This window comes from Diuraphis noxia, unplaced genomic scaffold (genome assembly GCF_037042655.1).
Source record: "Diuraphis noxia isolate RWA-SAM2 unplaced genomic scaffold, SU_Dnox_SAM2 contig0001, whole genome shotgun sequence".
Taxonomy (NCBI): Eukaryota; Metazoa; Arthropoda; class Insecta; order Hemiptera; family Aphididae; genus Diuraphis; species Diuraphis noxia.
Window position 1 is genome coordinate 41107383 of NW_028301711.1, and position 23116 is coordinate 41130498.

The window sequence follows — 23116 nt, forward strand, 5'->3', positions numbered from 1 at the left end:
CATATTGTAATTTTTAATTTTATTGTATTTTCATACTTTATAAAATACATTGTTTTGTATTTTTGTGTTCAAATTTTAAAATGAATAAAAACTCAATAACAACAAATAATATACATAATTAAATTATTAATATAATTTATAAATAAAATAATAGTTGTGTTTTGTTATTATAAGTACATACTGAATGTGTTAAGTTTAGAAACCAACTATAAGTCTATATAATATGATGAAAAACGATTCTAAGTGAAGATATACCAAGATTGCTAAACTGGATTAGAAATAAAATACTAGGTTTAAAGAATAAAAAAATTGTCTTTATTATTAAAAAAACACAAAATAAGGGTAAAATACATTTATACATTTATATTGAAGCATAATTATTAGAATAAAAGTAAATTGTGATGTTTGTTGGTTCTGAAAAGAACCGTTTAATAAAAATGAAACAAATAGTCTTAAAAAAGACTATTTAAAAATTTAATGCTAAGTCCTGAAAAGAACTGTTTAATATAATAAAAATCAATGCTTAATCCTGAAAAGAACTGTTTAATGTAGTTGATGTGAATTGTCCTAAAAAAGACAGTTTAATGTAATTGATGCAAATAGTCCTGAAAAGAACTATTTAAAAATCAAAGCAAAGTCCTGAAAAGAACTATTTAATGTAATTGATCCTTAGTCCTGAAAAGAACTATTTAATGTAGTTGATGTGAATTGTCCTAAAAAGGACAGTTAAGACTGCTTCTATATTGTTTTATGCAAATAGGTACAAGGTCAGAACAAGAAAAAATGTATTTAATTTATTTAAATATGGTTTAATATTTTTAATTTAGAAAGTTTTGCTAATTTTGTGGTAGTTGAAAATAATTTTGTTTTATTAAATATTTTACAAATTAAAATTTGTTCAATTATGTACATTTTATGATCTATGCAGTTTGTCAATGATTCATCAAGCCATTTTTTAATTGTATTATTATTTTTTAAGCGCTCAATTAGTTGAAATTTTATTTTCTTTTTATGCAAATAGTTTTTATAATTGCTTTCAAAAATATTTAAAATTTTATTTACTACATTATTTAAACTATTTGATGGTGCTTTAAGTCCACTTTCATTATCAATTGAAGTATAATTTTTATTAAGAAGATGCAACTGCTTTTTATCATTTAAGTTTTTATCAACAAATAGTTCAAGTTGACATTGGTTACAATTAAATTTTTTCATACATTTATAGCCCAAATATCCTGCGAAATATGTTACAGAACAGTCTTCTAAAGTGACATCAATATTACTATCAGTATTATTTGAGTCCTCGTCAGATGAAAAAAAACAGAGAGATAAATTAGAATTACATTCTGTGTCGGAATCAGATGATAATTTTGAACTGTTAAAATTTATTTTATTTAGTGAACTAACTGGGTCAATTATAATTGGATTATCATCTTCTTGGGTTTCCTCACAATTTGTCGCTTTTGATGTACATAAAGAAAAAATACAATTACTTCTTATGGAAGTTCTGATTGTTTTAGCTGTTGGGTTTTTGTTATAACCACCATTTTGTCGAAAAATACTAAAGAGGTTTTCTAAAACATCCTGATTTAAACGATTAGTCATTAAAAATACAATATCATTAGATTTCTCTGCTTCAAAAAATTGCAATACACCTTTAATGGTCTGTGTAAGCCCTTTAAAACAGGGAGGTTGAGATAATTTTCCTTTTTTTAATTTTTGTAAATTTGTGAAGTATTGTGAAGCTTCTATTAAAAATTTTTTTACAGTACCTAGATCAGTTAATGCACAGAGGTATGGATTATGACTATATAAAGATTTACTATTTAAACAATCAAATAAGTTATTAATAAACTCAATAAAATCTGCAGTATTCGATGAAGTGTTACTTTGAAGTTGTCCTGTTTGTATACAAGTTCGGATTGCTGCGGCCATGGAATTGCTTAATAATTGTACTGCTAATTTAACACGCATTTTTTGAAAAGAATTAGGGTAAATATGTGCATCTGTTATTTTGATGAGAGACTTACTTTTATGATTTTGTTTGTCCAACTCATATGTTTTTTTTATATCATCAAATGAGATTATTTTATTATCTTTTATATAACAGGCATTAATTAAATTATTTCTAATACTTTTAAGTAAATGAGGAACATCAAACAAAGAAAAAATTTTATTGTTGTTGATAAAAAAAAATGGATTATCTTCTGAAATATTTAATGATTTTAAAGTGCTTTGGTTGTTTGTGCCTTGATCGCAAACTATAATTTTGGGACACAACCCAACCTCAAATAACTTTTGTAAAACATCAATTATTAAATTTTTTAAAATTGTTTTGTTAACTCCAGAATGAACAAGAAAATATGCAATTGGAAATTTCCATGTAGAGTAAATACCTCGAGCCATAAATACTAAAACACAGTTAGCACTTTTATTGGTCCTCCCATAATGACCTAAATCTTCAAAACCTTCAATAAAATCAAATTCTTTGGAATATTCTATAAATTCTTTTATATACATTTCATCAAAACAAACAGTGCAAGCTTTTTCTTTATAATCAGATGACTCAAATTTTTTTTGTATATGACTGAAAAATAATTTACTAAAACCTGGTAAGAATTTTGATTGACCAATCCAACGACGAATAGTTGATGGCCCAGGTAAATTAACTTTTTGTGAACGTAAAAATTTATATGCTGTTGGTGATTTATAATATAAGTTTAAAGCTAAATTTTTTTCATTTAATGTCCACGGACGACTCCTATCTTTTAATTGCATCGTTACCATTGCCTTAGAATTAATTGATGGAAAGTTATGCATATTTATTAAATTCTTAGCATTATTATGTGTTTTAAAAGTTTTGACTCTTTTTTTTAATTTTGAAATTTGAGTTATTTTATTATGAATTAATTTGTTTTTTAGTTTTAATTTTTGTTTTAAATTGATTTTTCTAGGTGTATCTATTTCTATCAAATCAGATTTCCTTTTTAAATTTGGGCTAGGCATGTCAATTATATTTGTTATTTTAATTTTTTGAGGTGTAGAAAAAGTTGAAGGGGGGCTCGGAAAAACTAACTCTACCATGTCTGGTTTTGAGTGTGTATATGTTTTAGTTGGGGTTGACATTATATTATACTCCTGCTGAGATTCATCATTCTGGTTAATGCCTGATGATGTAGATGGCTGTGTTTTAGATTGATAATTATAGGGAATAGCAGTATCTATCAAACGATTTTGAGTAAAATTTTGTACAAAGCTTTCGGGTGGGAAATGTTCTTGACAAATGTACCTATTGTGGAGTTTATCTGGATCAACAGAAAACAAACTTGTGTTTCCTGTGTAGATATAAAAAAATATGTGTAAAAAAAATTATAAATATTCGCAATGGTACAGAAAAATTAAAATTTAAAATTAATTACTCACCTGAATGTATTATCCATACTTCTTTTCTATCATCTTTTGGAAAACGATACATTTTTAAATTTGGAAACATTTTCTTTGATTTTCCACAATTTAAATATTGGCATTTATTTCCAGACATGTTTAAGAATTTTTAATTGTAAATGCAAATGCAACTAAAAACTCAAAAAACAAGAAAATTCGGAAAGCGGTTGTTCCACAATGAACAAGATAGTAATAAATGATAATATAATAAAATTATTATTTCCAATCATTTCAGTATATCTTCAGTTTCTTATTATTACTCTATTTTTAGATCGGCACTTCGCGATAAGCCACCTCTTCCCTTCCCCGCATATCCATGGCAAACATCTATGATGGGGGTACCACCTCCTTGCATCCCAACTACACTAGCGCTCCATAGTGGTTGCATCCTACGCATGGTCACCAAATATTAACATTGCATGGGCTATCTGTCTATTCTATAATCAATGGTAATAGTACTGTAACAGTAGTTGTAGGCTACTAGGCTCTACAGGTATAGCATGTGTATTATCTTCGAATACAAGATTTCTGTATAACATTGACGGTAACAAAGTATACAATGTAATAATGTAAATAATAACAATAACAACGATTCGTGACCTGCAATAATAGCAATAACAATAATAAATAATAAATAGTGAATACATTCCTTGCGTTGCGAACAACTCACGCTAACACTAGAGAGCGCCTCTCTACCGTCGCGCGCGTCGTGTCCACGGACTACGGAATAATAATAATAATAACGAAAAAACTCACACACGTACACACGGAACGGTAAAGTTTTGGCATCGCGCGCCGCCCGTCCTTCGCCCACGGGCCCACCGCGCACGCGCCCGCACGCACACTCACTCGCACACACACTCACGAACTCGATCGCAGTCCGACAGAGTCGCGAGCAGCGGCTGTAGACTTCGCCGGGCGTGTTTAGATCGCCACCACCACCACACACACACACACACACGCGCGCACGCACGCTTTCACTCGTATACCGTGAGCGACGGTGTCTGTGTGTGTGTTTGTGTGATTGCTCGCCCGTCGACGACGACTCGCGACGCGACATACGGAGCACCCGAGACCACACTCGACGACGCCGCTGCTGCACGCACTCGACACCCGCCGCCGACATTGATTTGAGCATCGGGCGCGCTCGTTATCACCGCTGTCTCGTTGGTGTTCCTCGTCGTCGTCCTGGCCACTGTTTTCCGTCTAGACGCCGCGGACCCTTGCCACGGCGGTTAGCTGCCCCGAAAGCGACGTCGTCGCATAGTTTTCCGCTCTTCACACGCCAAACACAAAGGTGAGTCACACGAAATATTCGGTCGACAACTTAGACGAGTCTCCCCACCACCCCACCCGTAGTCCAGCTAGGGGTTGCCGGTGATTCTACATCCGACAACGGTGTCTATCCCCGTAGACCAAACCGTGTCTGATGTACCTTATGGACCATACGTTATGGTTGTTGTGGAGGGGGTCGGGGGAAATTAAAGTGATATTTTTCAGATATCAAAAGATGTTATGATAGTATGTTATATTTATATGATACCTACCCAGTTGTTTTTTTTTTAATGACTTTATTGTCTGATGGAACTATGAGAAAGTATGGATTGAGAAACATTGCCTACCTACGTACATGTTTCATCACTATTTTATTCTGACAGCCTGTATTCGATAAACCTGCTGAATTTTTGGTATTTCCTACTGTTCGATTTCAATCTCTTCAAGTTATAGACTGCAGGGCTTGTGACAAAAGTTCTTGCTCAGACATAGGTTCATCTTATATTATGTCAGGGTACCCTGTGTTGTCGAGTTTAATGTTTTTGTTCGTTTTTTAAATGGTCTTTTTGACATACGTTTTACAAATTATAACACTACATGTATGCTTTGAAACGACTGGTTGATAAGTGATTCTTTCAAAGTTATACGACATTGGTACACAAGCATTTTATATTTTTGTTGTTCTGTGGCTTACCTATTCTTATACAAATTATTTTTTGTTATTAATAAATCAACTTTTCGACTTGTTGAAAGTTAATGTATTCTTAAACACTATTCATAACACTTGTACCCCAACTTTTATACTTTGTGTTTTGACCATATACCTAATATCATCCTTTAGGAAAATAATTTAAACAAAACTAATATAAACAAATATATACATCATAAAAAATTATAAAGATAACACAAATTAACATGCCAAATGATGATACATAGTTAATAACTTTCCAAATCAATAGTAACAACTTAAGATAACAATTGTAAACAGTTGTTTATGTATAAAAATGTAGATAGGTTCCTACTTAAAATTATTTTGGAGAATGTACCTACATTAAATAATTTGAATACCTAATAATAGACGGTACATAAATACATTTAGAAAATATGCATACCTTATTTGCTATTATCGAGGCTACTAATTTAGGTGTAAATGTTTCTATAAAAATGTTTATTCATATAATTTCTCATTGTTTATTCCTATTTTTGATCAATAATGTTAAAAATTAAATATATATTTGTGACCTCTGACGAAATAAAACAGTATTTATAGATGAAATATGCCAGAATGGCAGGGTAGAGTGGTAAGGTCAACAGTATTAGTACAGAACTAATGTTAATATTCAATAATAGAAGTTATGATAACAGCAATCGTATATTTTATATGATATGGATGTGTCGCTAGTGGGCCATGTGCTGTGTGTTTCAGTGCTTTGTATGACGCTGCATATCATAAATACGTGTAACTACTACTATGTTTTGTCTACTTTTGCTTTCATAAAATGAATACGTACTAATCAAATTTTATAAAATTGCTAATAATAAAGATAAAATCTGTTCATATATTATTCAAAACTAGCAGCAAGTGGGTGTGAGTATTTCTCTGCTGTACATTAGGTGTCTAGAAATGTCACTGTGATGGATTTGTTAAATGTTGATTCAATTATATAAAATCATAGTATATGATAAATTATATGGTCTGTCAGCTCATAGTATTACTAAGTATACTTTGGATATATTTTATGATATTATTGTAATTAAAGTGATTGGTTTTATAATTGGGCATTAATGCTACTGTAAATAAAAACCCAGGAATAATATTTTTGAAATTAATAAAAAAAAAAAAAACTAATATTATTCTTTGTTTAAATATCTAATTTAACTAAGTACTAATAAAAAGTTCGTACATTTTTAATTTTGTCAACATTTGAACTTTAACTATTAAAAAAAAAATGTTTTGTTTGGTATGTATTTTTAATGTTTTTAAATTGGTGTTGTAACAGTGTAGAAGAGCCTGTTATTACATTTTTAAGCTTTTTGTCCTAACAAATACAATTTTATTAACATTTATTGAAAAAATAATCAAAAAATTGAAAATGTTCATTAACAGCTCAAAAAGAGTAAAAATATTTTTAAATGTTATGATGTATTTTTCATTTATCTACGATAATTATTCAGAGTTACACCAAATACCAAGTAAAAATTCGTGTTTTTTTCACGACACTTTGCATTATTTCGACTACTTGTTATGTACACTGACAAAAAAAAAAATTCTAATTATAAAATCAACACATTCATCGCTCAGAATTAAAAATAATAATTCACATAAAATGTATTGTTTTATAAATTATAAATTAATTGTGTAGGAATTTAAAAATAAAAATCTCCAATAGAAACCCTAAATAATTATCTAGGAACATGCTTCTTTTCAATAGACATTTTTAAAAATATTTTTCCCAATTATATTCCTACTTCCTAGGTTCCTTAATCAATTTAAATATTTATGTATGTTAACTATTAATTTAACTTTGAGTTAATAAAGTGAATTGGCCAAGTAAAAATAGTATTTTTGTGAATTACAGTCATCAGGTATCATAAATATTATTCTTTTCAAAATTATGTTGTATTACTTTTTAGTTTTCAAAATTCTTATTACTTAAATGTTGTTGAGGTCATGATGTACATTCTTAATTTTTATCTTGTTATATTGTTTACTGGTTAATGTTTGATTTATTGTCTATGGCTGTTATTGGTTATTCCACTTAAAAGATTCCAGATAAATCACATTTTAACTTTATTTTGTTTATAATGAGATTTTCTCATCAAAGCTACCAAACTATGAATGTAATGATCTAGGTATATGTTAAATCTAATCCTCCATAGAAGTCTGAATAATGTCTTCTTTACATCTAACACATTTTATACTGATACTTGTTCAATAAATAAATATTGCCATCTGCGATGTTGTAAACATTGATTGAGACTTAAGTTAAAATTTTCAGTTAGCAATTTATGATAGATCCTTGGTTTTAACATTTTAATCATGTAATTATTTTGTTTTATTATGCAATCATACAATAATAATTATACTTATCAATAACATTTTGAAGATATCCAGTTTTGAGTTAATTATAAAGAAGAAGTAGAATATTATATATTATTTTTTATTGTTCTATACCAAATATTTGATTATGTGTATCTATACCTATAATATACTGAAAGTGTAAAGTTACTAGTTATTAAAACGGTTTAACTAAATATAATTTCATGCTTGATTACACATTTACAATGCATTCATTATTTTTTTTTCTATCTTATCATTCGGTAGGCATTTTAATGTAATTATTTAAAGAATTTCAAATGAAAAGTACTATCTTAGTTACATTTTGACTGTTATATTATAAGTATTATTGAAGTGTAATAAACCAGTTTGAATATTTGAATTTCTATATAAATGTATGATATAAATTATAATTATGAAGTCTTTGAAAATGTATATTTAATAGTCTGGACCACTGAATATAATTCTGACACAATGTAAATAATCAATCTTAGATAATAATGATAACAATTTTGATTACTCTTAATTTCATTGAGTTAATGACATAGTAATGCAACTGATAAAATTGTATATGATTAAACTTATTTTTCTTGGAAAATAGTTAATATTTATTATTTTAATTAATGATTTATATTAAATTGTTGATATTATAAGTAAATAATATGTCTTTTATTATATTTTTTATCATGTTTAATATAATGAATAGTAATTACTAATTTTTATTTTTATATTCTCAGAACATGTTTTGTCAATTTCAATGCATTTAAATCTTCACTGGACAATTAAAGTATTGCTATAGTTATTACAAGTTCAAACAGTTATGTTGGAAGCTAGATTGTTAGCTGCCGATCGGGAATCAGCTACTTGGCAAGGCAAGTCAGCAGCAAATAATATACGTCCTCCGCCACACACACCTCATCATCATCACATGTCTGCCATGAGACCAGGTAAACATTTTTCATCTTTGTTTGACTGACATTATTTTCATTAATACATTGTTTTTTATAGTAAATAAATCCAACCAAGAAGATAACTGTTATGTTGTGGCTAAATACGACTATGTAGCACAAAGCGCCCAAGAATTAGATTTACGAAAAAATGATCGCTATTTATTATTGGATGATTCAAAACATTGGTGGAGAGTTCAAAATGCTCGTGGATTTTCAGGTTATGTGCCAAGCAACTATGTGAAGAAAGAAAAACCTTCTCTCTTTGATAGGTTAAGAAAATATTTACTTAAAACTTTAGTAAATAACTACTTAAATTGAAAATAATTTTAACTTATTTGTTTTTTTTTTTATATATATATATATACTTTAGCATAAAGAAAAAAGTGAAAAAAAGTGGAAGTAACTCAAGCACTGGTAGCAAAACATTACCATGCAGTAGTCATGGGAATGGTCGTACTGTAAGTGAATCTCCTACAATGGCCAGACGTTTACCAGCTGATCCATCTGAAGCAATAGGTACAGCTTTAGTAAAGTACAACTACCAAGCTCAGCAACCTGACGAATTATCTTTAATCAAAGGAACAAGAATATTAATTCTTGAAAAGAGCAATGATGGGTAAAACTTTTATACAAATGACAACCATATTTATTTATAATGAAATATATATAGTTAAAATTTGAAAAACTTATTTACAGTTGGTGGAGAGGTCAAAGTGGTTGTATGGCCGGTTGGTTTCCGAGTAATTATACCACTCAAGAGGATGACAATAATGGAGATGACATGGGCCTTCACACATATGCAATGGCTGAGAATGTGTTGGACATTGTTGTTGCCTTATATCCATTCACAGGTACATCTGACCAGGAATTAAGTTTTGAGAAAGGTGACCGCCTTGAAATTTTGGAAAGACCTGCTGCTGATCCAGAATGGTATAGAGCTAGGAATGGCCAAGGCCAAATTGGCTTAGTACCAAAGAATTATTTACAGGTAAATTGTTTTCTAACATTTTGTACTCTAAAATAAAATATGGTATTATGCATCTTGAAAGAAATAATTATTACGTATGTGTTTGAATTTAAGGAACTCAGCGAATATTTAGCACAACCATTAATTCAAGCAGCCAGTAATGTAAAAGTTATTGATAAACCACATTTAGTGGGAAAACCATGGTACTATGGAACAATAACTCGAGCTCAATGTGATACTGTATTGAACAACAATGGGCAAGATGGTGATTTCTTAGTCAGAGACAGCGAGACTAATGTATATTAATAATTACTACTGAATACTGTATAAAAAAAAATTACAGCATTGTTATTTTCATACAGGTAGGGGATTATTCGGTGTCTTTAAAAGCGCCGGGACGTAATAAACATTTCCGAGTGCATGTTGAAGGAGCGTTGTATTGTATTGGTCAGCGCAAGTTTCACACACTTGATCAACTTGTAGATCATTATCAAAGAGCTCCAATATATACCAATAAGCAAGGAGAAAAATTGTTTTTGGTCAGGGCATTGCCTCGAGCAAATGCATAATGATTAAAACATCGGTAAGTGCTGTTATTGTGGTAACTATAACTCTATATATTATACTCCAATGTATTTGTATTTTAATCACATTTGAATTTGTTATATTGTCAAGTATAAAAAAACCAATATTTTAGGATAATTATTGATAATGTTTTGAAAAAGTTATTATTTTACATTAATTTAAATTTTTTGTTCTTTCTATTATTAATAATCGATGAATTATAATAATTTGATGTATATTTTATGAACAACACTGATAAATTTGAAAGTAGGTATTAACTGTTTTTTTTTTTTTTGCACGCCTGTATCATATAATATGTACATTGATATATATATATATATCATGACTATTAGTAAGTTGTAAGATAAGTTAAATATTCCATGGGTTGGTACAACGAAGTTTGCAAGCCACATATGGCTGTTGAATCAGTCTCTGCATTGCTTGAAACCAATCTTTGAGTAACATTAATAAATATAATATAAAAAGCACTTTACGAAATTAAAATCTCATTTCTTGATGTGTACCTGAACAATAATATTCTGTGTAGTGTAAAATATAAATGTCTTCATTTGTTGGGAACGAAAAATATGTGTTCAATTTATTAACCATTTTATAAACATCTCTTAACAATACAGCTTGCTAATTAGCTTCATAAATTTGTGACTTCCAAAGTTAAGATTAGTAGCCACTCTTCCAATGTTCCATTTATTTTATAACACTAATTTTTTCCACAAGAGAGAAGTACCAGCCGTCAACCAAAACCTGTAGTAATTATTTATTATGTATTCTTTTCATTTCAATCAATAGCAGTTATTTTTTCAGTCTTAATAAAGTAAATTCATAAAAATAAAAAAAATAATTATAATTAAATTAACTTTATTCACTTTAAACAAATAATTAATTAAACATTAAACATTTTTGATATAGATGCGATTTTAAATAAATAAAAAATAATCAGCAATGATTCCTTAAATACATACAATTGCTTATGGCCTATTTACTTGCCTATTCTCCAATTATTCTGTCTTAATCTACTTACTTAGTCTATGTATAATAAATTTGTTTATCTTATTTTTCTATTGGTTTGACAGTTATTTCTAATTTCTGGACAATTTTGTTGTATATCAATTTTAAAATTATTTTGATTATTTAATTGAATTCAAGATATTCATCTAGTAGGATGTTACCTACCAAAAAACTGTATGCGTGTATTACTGTAAACTGTATACTGTATTAGTATGCTACCTATTGTACTTATTTTTATTTTATTTCATTTTACTGTAGGAAAGTACATTTGAGTCATTACGATAAATAACAGATCTATAGATCTAACTATAACTGAAAAAATATTCAACAAAACCTATGCTAACTTACTTTTAGATATATTATTTTAGTTTATGTTATGTCTGTGTTGTGTTTGTGAATGTGTATTTTGTTGCTCGTTTATTTGGTATTTTTTTATTTTTAAATAATCTAATGAATAAATCAATGCACTATTTGTATGGAAACATATCAAAACCTGAATTAAAACCTGAAGAGCAACAGATTTGTTAGAGATTTTTAAAAGAAGAATGGTGGTGGTTCTTTAATACGCAACACGACTTGTTAAAAATTTTCTGGGATTATGTAAAATTAATATATAATGACTTATAACATAATTATAAAATACTTGATAATAATGATCATCACTTATTAGTAATACATACATTAAATATTAAATATGTTTTATTTTGATTAATCTTAAGAGGACGTGATACCTGCAAGTGTTGTCTCCGTCTTATAAGTGCGTAACATAGTAATTTTTACGCTCAGTAAAACACGCGTAGCTCTGTTTGTTTGAAATTTAGAATGAATCGACCTCTAATAAATTTTAAAGGTAAGATTATTATCTAGATAACCTTATAGGTTTTTTATCATATTTTAACTTAAAAGTGAGTTATGAGTATTTTATGGTGTAAAAATTGTTAAAATATTGTTAAAGGTCAATTCACTCTAAATTTTAAGCTAACAGAGCTACATGTGTTCTTTTGAGCGTAAACATTGTTATGTTACAATCTTGTAAGATGGAGACAACACATGTTGACATCACATCCTCTTAATAACTTAATTTATTAACAAATTATTTAGTAATATATTGTTGTTAATTTGTAATTAATCAATAATCAGTTGGTAAACGGTTTTTGGTAGGTATCAATGGTATCATTTTACAATAAATAGCATACTACACCAATGAAGTAGTTGTAGGTAGCATAGTAGACGAGTACCTGATTCAAATATTTGTTAATTAATAAGTATTTATATATTTTATGTTTTCAGAACAGTATAAACCGTAAAACAAATTTATGTGAATTTATATCAAGAAAAGTTACAATTTAATGGTATCATATAGAAGTGAACTCACCATTAAGTAATAAGAAATCAAGATATCCCAAATGTGTTAAATAAAAATTCTTAGAAATATTCAATAGACTAGTCATTTAATAAGTTCTCCATAATTTTTTATGAAATTGTTATCTTTTTCTTTTTTCTTGAACATTTGTTTCTCTTCTCTGGAAACATGAACCTTTTTTCATTTATCTTTTTTTTTTTTGTTATGATTATAATTATAATTATTCATAGTTGGTTTTATACCATAACCAATCACATCAGTGCTAAGTAAAATACATATTTATTAATATGATCTGTCTAGTAAATTAAAATTAATAGTGATATGACTTGCTCTTGTTCTATTTAAAATCTGCTGTGAAAATGTGATAACGATTTGTATTGCTATTTTGTATTTTGACTTTTATAAAACTATAATAGTTTTAATAATATTATACGGTTTATGGTCATTGTGTAAATGTAAATAGTGTAATTAATTATTATTATTATTATTATCATACATTAGTTAAAACATTAAGAATTTAATTCTCTAAATGCTGATGAACAAGTTTTGTATGAAAGTAATAAAAAAAAAAAAAACTAAACTAAACTGAGAAATTTAGATCATCATTTTTATTTGTATAATTTTTTTTTCTTTTTAAGTAAGTTCAATATAATAACATGCTATTACTATCCAATATTTCTAAGTACCTTATAACAATTATCACTACTAGTCATAACCATGTATTTTAAATTTTGTTATGGTTACAAACAATTATTAATGTTTGAAAATCGCCTATTTTATATACATCACTGTGTTATATAATAATTGTGTAAACAGAATAGCGCTTTTATTCAGATCTCATATATATGTATAAAATATGTATATGAACATTCAAACTTAATTGAATTTGTTCATTGGTCTACTACACCAAATATAAATAACTATCATCTTTAATAAGTTATATTAATAGTGTATTAATCTATAATTATGTAAAATTATGCTCTCTTGAAAGGGTGTCAACATTTTTGTTTTCTCTTTTTTATGACTCATAGGCAGCATTATTATGTTAAGTAAAGTTAAATATACTGAATGTAATTTATCTTTAATTATTATTAATCTAATTAACAGTTAACTGACTATTTAATTACTTATATTTTTTTCATTTATTTTTTTATTTTAATCAGATATGTCAAATACTCAGATCATTAATGTTGTGGTCTAGTTATTCCTATAATATAATAATAATAATTTGTGTATTATGATTAGGTGTCTTAAAGCATCGATACAAATTTTGTGGTTATCGAATATTTTTTAAAATGTGTTGTAAAAGGATAATCTGAAATTAATTAGGTTTAGAATTTTGTATGTTTTTATTGATTTTCCAAAAGATATTTTGATGTGCATAATATAAAGTTTTTTCTCATTTTATTTTACACGTAATTTGTATAATTTTTATTCTCACAATATGTAAATAAAAGTTAAATGTAATTTGAGTGTATAAAAAATTAGACTTGCATTTACTTTTCAGTCAAAGTATATGACAGATTAATTTAACAACATTGTTTTATTTATTTTAGTAATTCAATTATCATTATTCTATTTTATTAGATGTAGTTTTTATTAATTTATTATAATAAGGTAGTTGAAAAGATAGATCATTTGTAAAATACATGCATCATATCCATTACATTTTTCACACTTACCTTTGTTAAAAAAAATTACTATTAACCAATACCTTAAAAATGATTCATTACCCATACCGACCATACTTAAGTGAAATATGAACGTTAACCTAGTATTTCTTCATTACAAATAATTATAGAAAGTTGATGAAGAAATATTTCCCTGTACATATTTTAGTCTAGAGATGGCGGTATTTTCAGTATACCGGTAAGTAACGGGTATTTATAAATACCCGCTTTTTACACTTCCTGGTATACCGGTTTTTCAGTATTGCCCGTTTAATCAGTATTTACCGTTTGATCGGTATTTGCCGAATATACCATATATTCTATATATTATGTCGAATATACGGTATTTACCAAATATGGTCGGGGCACTGAGAAATGCCCAAGGTAGATTTGGATACCGATCCTCTTAACTGGTGAAAAATATTCAATTCAGAGTTTCCCAATTTATCTCGGTTAGCAAAAAAGGATTTATGTATTCAAGGTACTAGTGTACCAAGTGAAAGGTTGTTTAGCTACGCAGGAAATGTTATTACAAACAAACGGTCCTTGCTGTCTGAAGCCCATACTGAACAATTAATATTTTTATCGAAAAATTCCGATTTTTTGTAAATTGATTATACATATTATGTATTTAATTTAATAACATTTAATCAATCTAATTATAATTTTATTAATTTTTATTTAACTATTTGTAGAAAGTTATACAAAAAAGAATAAAGGATATTAATATATTTGTATTTTAATTTTTAAATAAATAAAAATTTTTTTTTTAAAAAGATCTATTTATAAATTACAAATTTTGAGTTTAGAATGCTTTTATTGTTTACAATTTATGAATAACTTTTTAGTTTTAATCCTTATTGACTATTGTCTTTAATATGTTTCTGGGAAACACATAAAATGATATGCAAACTATTGGGTTGTAGTCTTGTACTCTTTTAAACCAATATAGGTATTTTATTTCATATTTATAATGATCCTGGAGCTTAAGAAGAAATCAAAATGAAAAAACTACACTAAAAATGAGAGTGGGACTCCATACTCCTTAACTCCACTGCTCATCTTAAATTATGTTGTCTGGTTATAATATAAATCATAGCAGACACAATTGGACTCATAATATTTAATATATATATATTTCATATTTATGAAAATATATTATTAATAAATAATTATTAAGTTGATTTATATTTTATTTTTAAAATTATAAAAAAAATAAATAAGGCATTAGTTGTATAATAATATTATAAAGTTATTTTGTATAGTTTTATCACAAAAAAATTAATTAAAAAAATAATTGCAGTACAAGCGGTATATACCGAGCGATGGGTATTTATCGTTTCCGCGGTATTTACCGTGCGAGCGGTATTTATTGATACATACTGACATACCGGTACACCGTTAAATACCGGTATGTAAACTCATACCGAATACCGGTGGGCAAATTCCACATACCGCTAACCCTATATTTTACACAATATTTACAGCTTAATTCAATTTATTATCAAAAAACCCAACTGTAAAATAACTAAGTTATAGTAACATCATTTTCTCCTGAAGTTTTTTTATTGAGCGTGTTTCTTTATTGAATCAACATTTTTATAATATGATTTTGCAAATGAGCAATTTTTTTATCCGGCATTGGTAAAGTAGGATCAACATTTATAACAAAGTATTTCCTATATTGGTGTTTAACAGCGGCGACATTTTAGTTTTCAATATAGTAGAACAACACGCTCACATCATTTTAAATACATTCATTCCCTTTACACAGAATTTTAACATAAATATTGAAGTGTTTACTTTTAATACTCTGTTCAATTTTAAGCATAAAAAAGTTTTTCTATGAGTTATGTAAAATAGAAAAAAAAATTCATTCCAGTTTTTGGGTGTCCTAAGAAAATTTTTTTTCAACTTTACAAAAAATATTTCTAGGGCTCCATGAAAAAAATCTACCCCGGGACCCGTTAAAACGCTTGTTGGCGTTTTCACCACCATTAAATGATGAACACACAACTACTAGGTTTATAAATTACAATGTGATTTTTAGAAAGTTATCTACATTAAAGTACCTCTATCCATTATATTATATTTTATTCTAATTAATAAATGGCAATTTTAGAGAAATAAATATTGAACATTACAGCAAGCACCTACATCCTATATAATTATATAAAAGTAGGATAGTTGGTCATTTGGTTTTATGTTATATTTATATAATGTCCATTAACAAGTTCTTTTTAGTCATCTTTTAAATTTTGTAGTAAGTAATTTGAATGTTTTAGGTCAATATTTATAGGTACATTTAAATTTTAGTTAAACCTAACTTACATAATTTGTTTTGTCATTAACCCTGTGTACAAACAAATGTTTTTTAATATATTAATATTAGCTGCAATAAAATAAATAAACAAAATTGTACCTAACTAATTGGTACTTCCTAGTTACTGACAACTTTAACTGCTTACAACTATTACGTGTTACAGTAAGTATCTAAACTATCGAGTAACATGCCTATCCTTGATTGTATGTCAAAAACTCAGAATTATTAATAGAGAGCAGAGAATCAAGAATCACTATTAAATACACTACCTACATGCATATATTTGATTTGATAATTTATTTTCGTTAGAAAGAGGATAATTTTCTTTTAGACTTCGATTATTAATTTTGTTACTAAAAATAAACATAATATAAATAGTAAAAATTTATTGAAATTGGTCATATTAAAAATCGTCTCATATTGTTTAGAAATAGAATTTTGAAAATACAAGTCCATTGCATCCTGTAAAAAGTGTTTCTCTAATCAAAAACAAAATAAATTATCAAAATCGGATCACTACGATGCGTGAGAGTTTTTCCTATAGGCATGTTTTTGAGTAAAACACAGGTCACGTACAGGCCCCTTAAAACATGTTATTATTTTTATATTCAACAAATTTTAATTTATGAACACCTAATAATATTATGTTGTTTCCACCTCTCTAACGCATACCATTAGAGCAAATTTTACCGTAACATAATGCAATAAAATTAAAGCGTGTCGAAATTGTATTTTGTGTTGGTATACAGACATACAGTACTATTGAAATATAATCTGTACAGCGAAACTTAATAGATACAAATTTTTACATACAAATTCATCTCTGTGGTCAACACAAATAGCTCTTATGAAAGAATGTTTTCGAAATTGACATATATTTTCAATAGAAAATAAGAAATTAATTGAGTCAAGATAATTTATAGAATCATTTATACTTACCTATGTTAGACGTCAATTGAATTTGGTATTTCGATGGCGTCGGATAACGATATCACAATTGATACAATTTCGCAAAAGAAGAGCTCAAATTTTAACGAATTGCTTAATATGTATTAATGTATACATATTCTGGAGTCTAAACATACGTATTTTACATGAAAGTGATAACATTTCTTTGTATTAACCAATTTTAAATTTTTTAAATTTTGAATAATAATATTAAGTCTTCAATATATGTTTTTAGGGTTGTTTTTATAGGTATATCTAAGTGGGATGATTTTTTAAATTTTTCCGGTTGGCATTTTTGACCCATGTCCGGCCCTGACAATACAAGATCATAAACAAAGTTAGCAATCTCTAATTATTCTTGTATATTTGCGACTGTTGCTCAACTTGTGAAAATGCAATGTCTTCAGCAATATAGTATCGGTTAGGTTAATACCGGTATACCCGCATTGTACCAACTTTAAACTGGCAATGGTCGTAGACTCATAGGTATTATTGCACCTACCTATTTTATACGTCTTGTTCCACGGACTTAAGATGACGAAACACTTTGTCGTTTCCGTCTTAAAATTTTGTAACATAACAAATTGACGCTCAGCAGATCAGCATCATCGTTAGTTTAAAAATTGTGAATCGATCTATTATGAAAGTATTATGGTAAGAACATTTATCTGTGTTTGTATGTGCGTGTTTTATGATAGTTCAATTTTTTAGTAAGTTTTGCGTGTATAATATAACATAAATTAGAAATGTTCATAAGGCATTCCAAAGCTGAATTACCGTAGAACAGTTTTAAAAAAAATGTAAAAATAAAAATGTCCTTACTGTCAAATTTCATAAGAGGTCAATTCAATCTAATTTGTAAACAAAAAAAACTACATGTGATCGATTGAACGTAAATTTGCTATGTTGTGCACTTGTTAGACGGAGACAAAAAATATGCCCGTGGTATGGTCTCTTAATGTAGTATTACTTACCTATAAATAATATATTTTAGATTCCGAGCTTAGAGATAAATGTGTTGATTTTACTGTGATGTGAGTTATTTTTTTATATTTTATTGTGTCTGATACATTTCCTCGAAGAAGAAAATATGATTCGATCTTTGACTTCGATAGAGATGTCTTGAATAGCAAGTTGGATGGAACTTTTGGAAGGACAAAGTTGAAAATTCGCAGTACTTTTAAATTAATCTTGAAAAACTTAAACAAATAAGATCGTTAGTTAAAATATAATATTATTATTCAAATAATTGTTTGGTAACCTTTGATAGGTACTTACCCCATATAGTTGGTCTTCTCGCTCAGAATTATTTCTTTTCGTATATACAACCAATTATTAATGAATTAAAATTTAACACATTATCCATTAGAGTGTCTACCCAATAACGACGAGTTACACTCGATTTCTTCTAGTATAACAGAGTGGTTACATGCTTTCCCCCTTTTTTTGTGACATATATGCTGTCATAATTTCTTGATCAAACCACTTAAAAAAGGACAAGTCATAAAAATATTTGTCTTGGATTCAAAGTGTACATGGTACACCTCAATAGAAGTATCTATGATAGGTTAAGATTATTTAGTTGTATTTTGTGTGGTCTCTTAGAATCTCTGTAGAGAAATTCTAAATTTTATTTTTTACGGCGCTATGAGAAAGTGTTCTGTTAGTAAGTAGTGTACATTGAATTGCATACCCACAACGCCGTGAGTGAACATGATATAAATATTGTTTAAAAAAAATTAATAAACCTGACGAGGAAAACAGATTGTCCAGTAACTACATCAACAGAACCATTATCTCATCAGCATCTCTAATTGAATAACTTTAGTTACTAAACAAATTATAAACGCTTGACGCTTCTTCCATATTTTCTGCACTAAATGTACCATTTGTGGTTTTTCTTTTCCTTAAAAGTACACAAATTAAATAATATTATTGTTTCATTAAAATTTAACCATAATATTGAATATTTATAAATATATATATACACCTCAACACTGATGAACTCTAGTTACAATTTGATTCATTCGCTATTAGTATCAGAGACGGATTGGGCCATAGGGAAATCGGGAAATTCCCGATGGGCCGTATACTAAATAGTAAATAGTAGGTAGACGTAAATATAATCAGATAATTAATAAATATTACCATTGATTATAAATTATTTATTCAATGATATTACGTAATAACAGTCTATAATATAATAACGTAAAACATTGTAAATGGTAATTATACAAGACTACAGCAGAAACTGATTAATAATATTAAATATTAATTATGAATAAGTAATACCTAATCAATAACAGCTGTAATCAAATATATATATATACAGTCAACTCGCGATATAACGAAATTCGTTATAACGAAAATCTCGATTTCATATTCCAAAGCAGAATATTTTTCTAAGTATTTTGATTCATAAAAATCGAATTAAGGACGAGTAGTTTATGAGTTATGAGTATTTAAAGTTTAGACAAGCGGAGTAGTGGACAAACATTTTGCGGAGTAACTCCGTACTACTTCACTCTGCCAATCTAAACTTTAAATACCTATAACTCAAAAACTACTAGCCCTAAATTCGATTTTTATGAATCAAAATACTTAGAAAAATATTCTGCTTTGGAATATGAAATTAAAACTTTATATTGTCATTCAAAAAAGTAAAAAACTTAAAAAATGATAAGGATAAAAATATTTAAAAATATAATTTTTTAATAAAAACGTTTGTTTTTTAACAACTTGAAACTAAGTAAAAAAATATTTTGAAAAAAGTCAATACTTTTTTAAATAATGAGTGTTCTTCGATAAAAAAATCACCCTGTATATAAATATATAATAATAATTAAAATTCTGTGGCTCGGGTCTAAAAGGATCAATTTCACTTTTTATAATTATATTGTAGTTTGTAAATTATCAAACTGATCAATGTGTAATTTTTCTAATTTTGGCCCTCTAGATAAAAAGTATATTCAAGAAACCTGAAATTACACAGCTTAATCAATTTTTTAAATATCATCCTCAAAAACCAAAATTAAATGAAGAAACTCCATTTAATTTTCAAAAAGGTTTCTTTAGAAGTAATGGTTCTGAACGAAAATGGTTAACCTACAATAAAAATCCAAAACAATTATTCTGCTATTTGTGTCTTGCATTTTCTTCAGAAAGTAATAATTTTACTAAAGGCTTAGATGTATGGAGTCATACTTATATTCGAATTGATGAACATGATAAAAGCACAGTACATAAAAATTGTGTATCAGCTTTTTTTCTCCATTCAAATAAACATGATTTTGGTTCACTTCTTTTCTGTGAAACTAAAAAAGAAATAAAAAAAAACCGCGAAAATGTTACAAGAGTGATTGAAGCTGTTAAACTTATTACGCTGTTTACGCTGTTAAACGTGGATTGATTTTTAGGAGAAATCAATTCGAAGCAGCATACACATTAGATAATCCATTTGTTGACCACTGAAATTTTTTAGAATTTATTCAAATAAAAAATAATTACAAACATTTTATTATATAACATTTATATGTAGGTAATACTATTGTTATTCCATTATTATTATTACATTTTATTTTAAAGTTTGATTTTATAATAACACTGATTATAGTAAACTTCCCTTTAAAATACTAAAAAAAATTACTATCTTCAGTATGGTACACAGCATAATGAGACACAATCAGACAAAAAAGATACTGTGACTCATATTGTAAACATATCTAGTTCAAGTTGAATATTTTTAAATCAGTCTTTTTATTTTTTAAATGTACGTTCGTTATATCACCATGGCGGTATACCAATTAAATTTTATCTAAGCCTGATATAAAAAATACAACATTTGAGTTTAAATTCATGTTTGAAGTTAGAATTGATGCCAAACATATGCAATATAAAAAATAAAAATATTGTGAACCGTTTATTCGTTTCACGCCATTTCCACGAATAATTTCATAAATTATCTCCATTTATATTTATATTTTAATAATATGTTTAAATGAATATGTGAAAACCTGAACGGGCATCTTTCAATCTTTGCACATTTTTTCATTGGATGCAAAATCAATATATAATATCTGAATTCTAAAGCAATTATAACAAAGTGTCAAAGCCACTCGAATAATATTTATAACAAAATGCATTCAATTATAAACATACAAAAAAATTAAAATTAACCATGATGATTGGAACTCATGTCCATATAAAATTTTATATTAAGTTAAAATACAAAAAAAAAATACAGAAGAATTGCCCATAAAGTTTATTATAAAAATAAACAATATAAAATACACATAGAATATAAATTATACTTTTCTATACATATAGTAAGTGGCGCACCAACTCAATAAGCCGGGTCGGGGTCTTCCCCCCCCCCCCCAATAATTTATTCACAAAATTTAAGTGAAAACCACTAATCGTATAATATGGTTAATTTTAATTATAAGATTATCGTGTTATATTTATTTCTTTAATCAATTAAAGAGCTTATGAATTAAAATGTTAGATGTTTTTTTTAATGACATAATTTTTTATCCTTTTTATTCGTTAAAAAAAGGTGGGCTCCCCTTTGAAAACTTCTTGGTCATGTCCTTGTATGTAGAATAGTATCATACTATGATAAATATAAAATAATATTTAAATCAAATAGATAGTTTAAATCAGCAATACCAAGTTAGGTATTTTTAATAAACATAAATTGATTTAAAAGTAACTAGAATGGTTAAAAACATTTTCAAGATAAAAATAATCTGCTTTTAAAAGGTGATCATTTTTGAAGTTTTAAGGAATTTCTAGCTAGAATAGCTATCTAAGCCTACTGATATATATAAATATTTTACAGTTTTTTTTTTAACAATTTTTCTTTAGGTTCAAGTTTAATAAAACAACTTAGAAATGATGAGTTCAGTTTCAATATGAAAATTATAATAATAAAAATGAATAATAAAAAAAAAACACTTGCTAGATATTAGAAAAATATGCCAGTTTGGACTTTCTAAATCGACATTGAAGGGATGAATATACCTTTAACTTTGTGAGCTCGTTTAGGCAAGGAACTGATTTGAAAATTATTTGATTGAATACTTGCAAACGCTATTGCTAACTATAGACAATGTTTTACAACATATCCGGGTTATCTGTATTGACTGTTGACATTCAAACACAAAGATAACCCTGATATGCAAAATTCTTCGGTACCTAACTGCCATAATTTGCACAGGCATACTTATTTTAAAAATATACTTGCTAAACTAAAACTATAATTGTTAAATCTGCAGAGCTTAATTTATATGTCTTTGAATTATGTTGAAAGGCTAACTCGTCAGACGTGGAAGTGAACCATATTTCATTGGTCATAACTCATAATATAATATGAACACTTGATACGATTTCATTGATTTTTTCAACGTAAGCCGAACTATCTATATTTTTTATTTTTTATCGTCCATTAAAATTGTCAACAATAAAAATAAAATAAAATCAATGCATATATAATGTAATTTATCATACAGTATATTATGTCCTAGACG

The 23116-nt window shown here is 27.4% G+C and overlaps 2 protein-coding genes across 2 annotated transcripts; one reads left to right on the top strand and one right to left on the bottom strand.

Moving 5' to 3' along the window:
* Positions 1-292: 292 nt before the first annotated feature.
* On the bottom strand, positions 293-3904 carry LOC149060688 (uncharacterized). Its single transcript, XM_089217014.1, has 2 exons — positions 3424-3904; positions 293-3335 (listed from the first exon to the last, which is right to left on the bottom strand). Exons 1-2 carry the CDS (start codon positions 3539-3541, stop codon positions 799-801), a joined length of 2655 nt encoding a protein of 884 aa, XP_089073140.1. The 5' UTR covers positions 3542-3904; the 3' UTR covers positions 293-798.
* A 482-nt stretch (positions 3905-4386) lies between these two features.
* On the top strand, positions 4387-14061 carry LOC107161514 (SH2/SH3 adaptor protein dock). The gene is made up of 8 exons (XM_089217022.1): positions 4387-4741; positions 8515-8724; positions 8786-8996; positions 9098-9343; positions 9424-9715; positions 9809-9991; positions 10057-10277; positions 12575-14061. Exons 2-7 carry the CDS (start codon positions 8598-8600, stop codon positions 10261-10263), a joined length of 1266 nt encoding a protein of 421 aa, XP_089073148.1. The 5' UTR covers positions 4387-4741; positions 8515-8597; the 3' UTR covers positions 10264-10277; positions 12575-14061.
* Positions 14062-23116: the final 9055 nt, after the last annotated feature.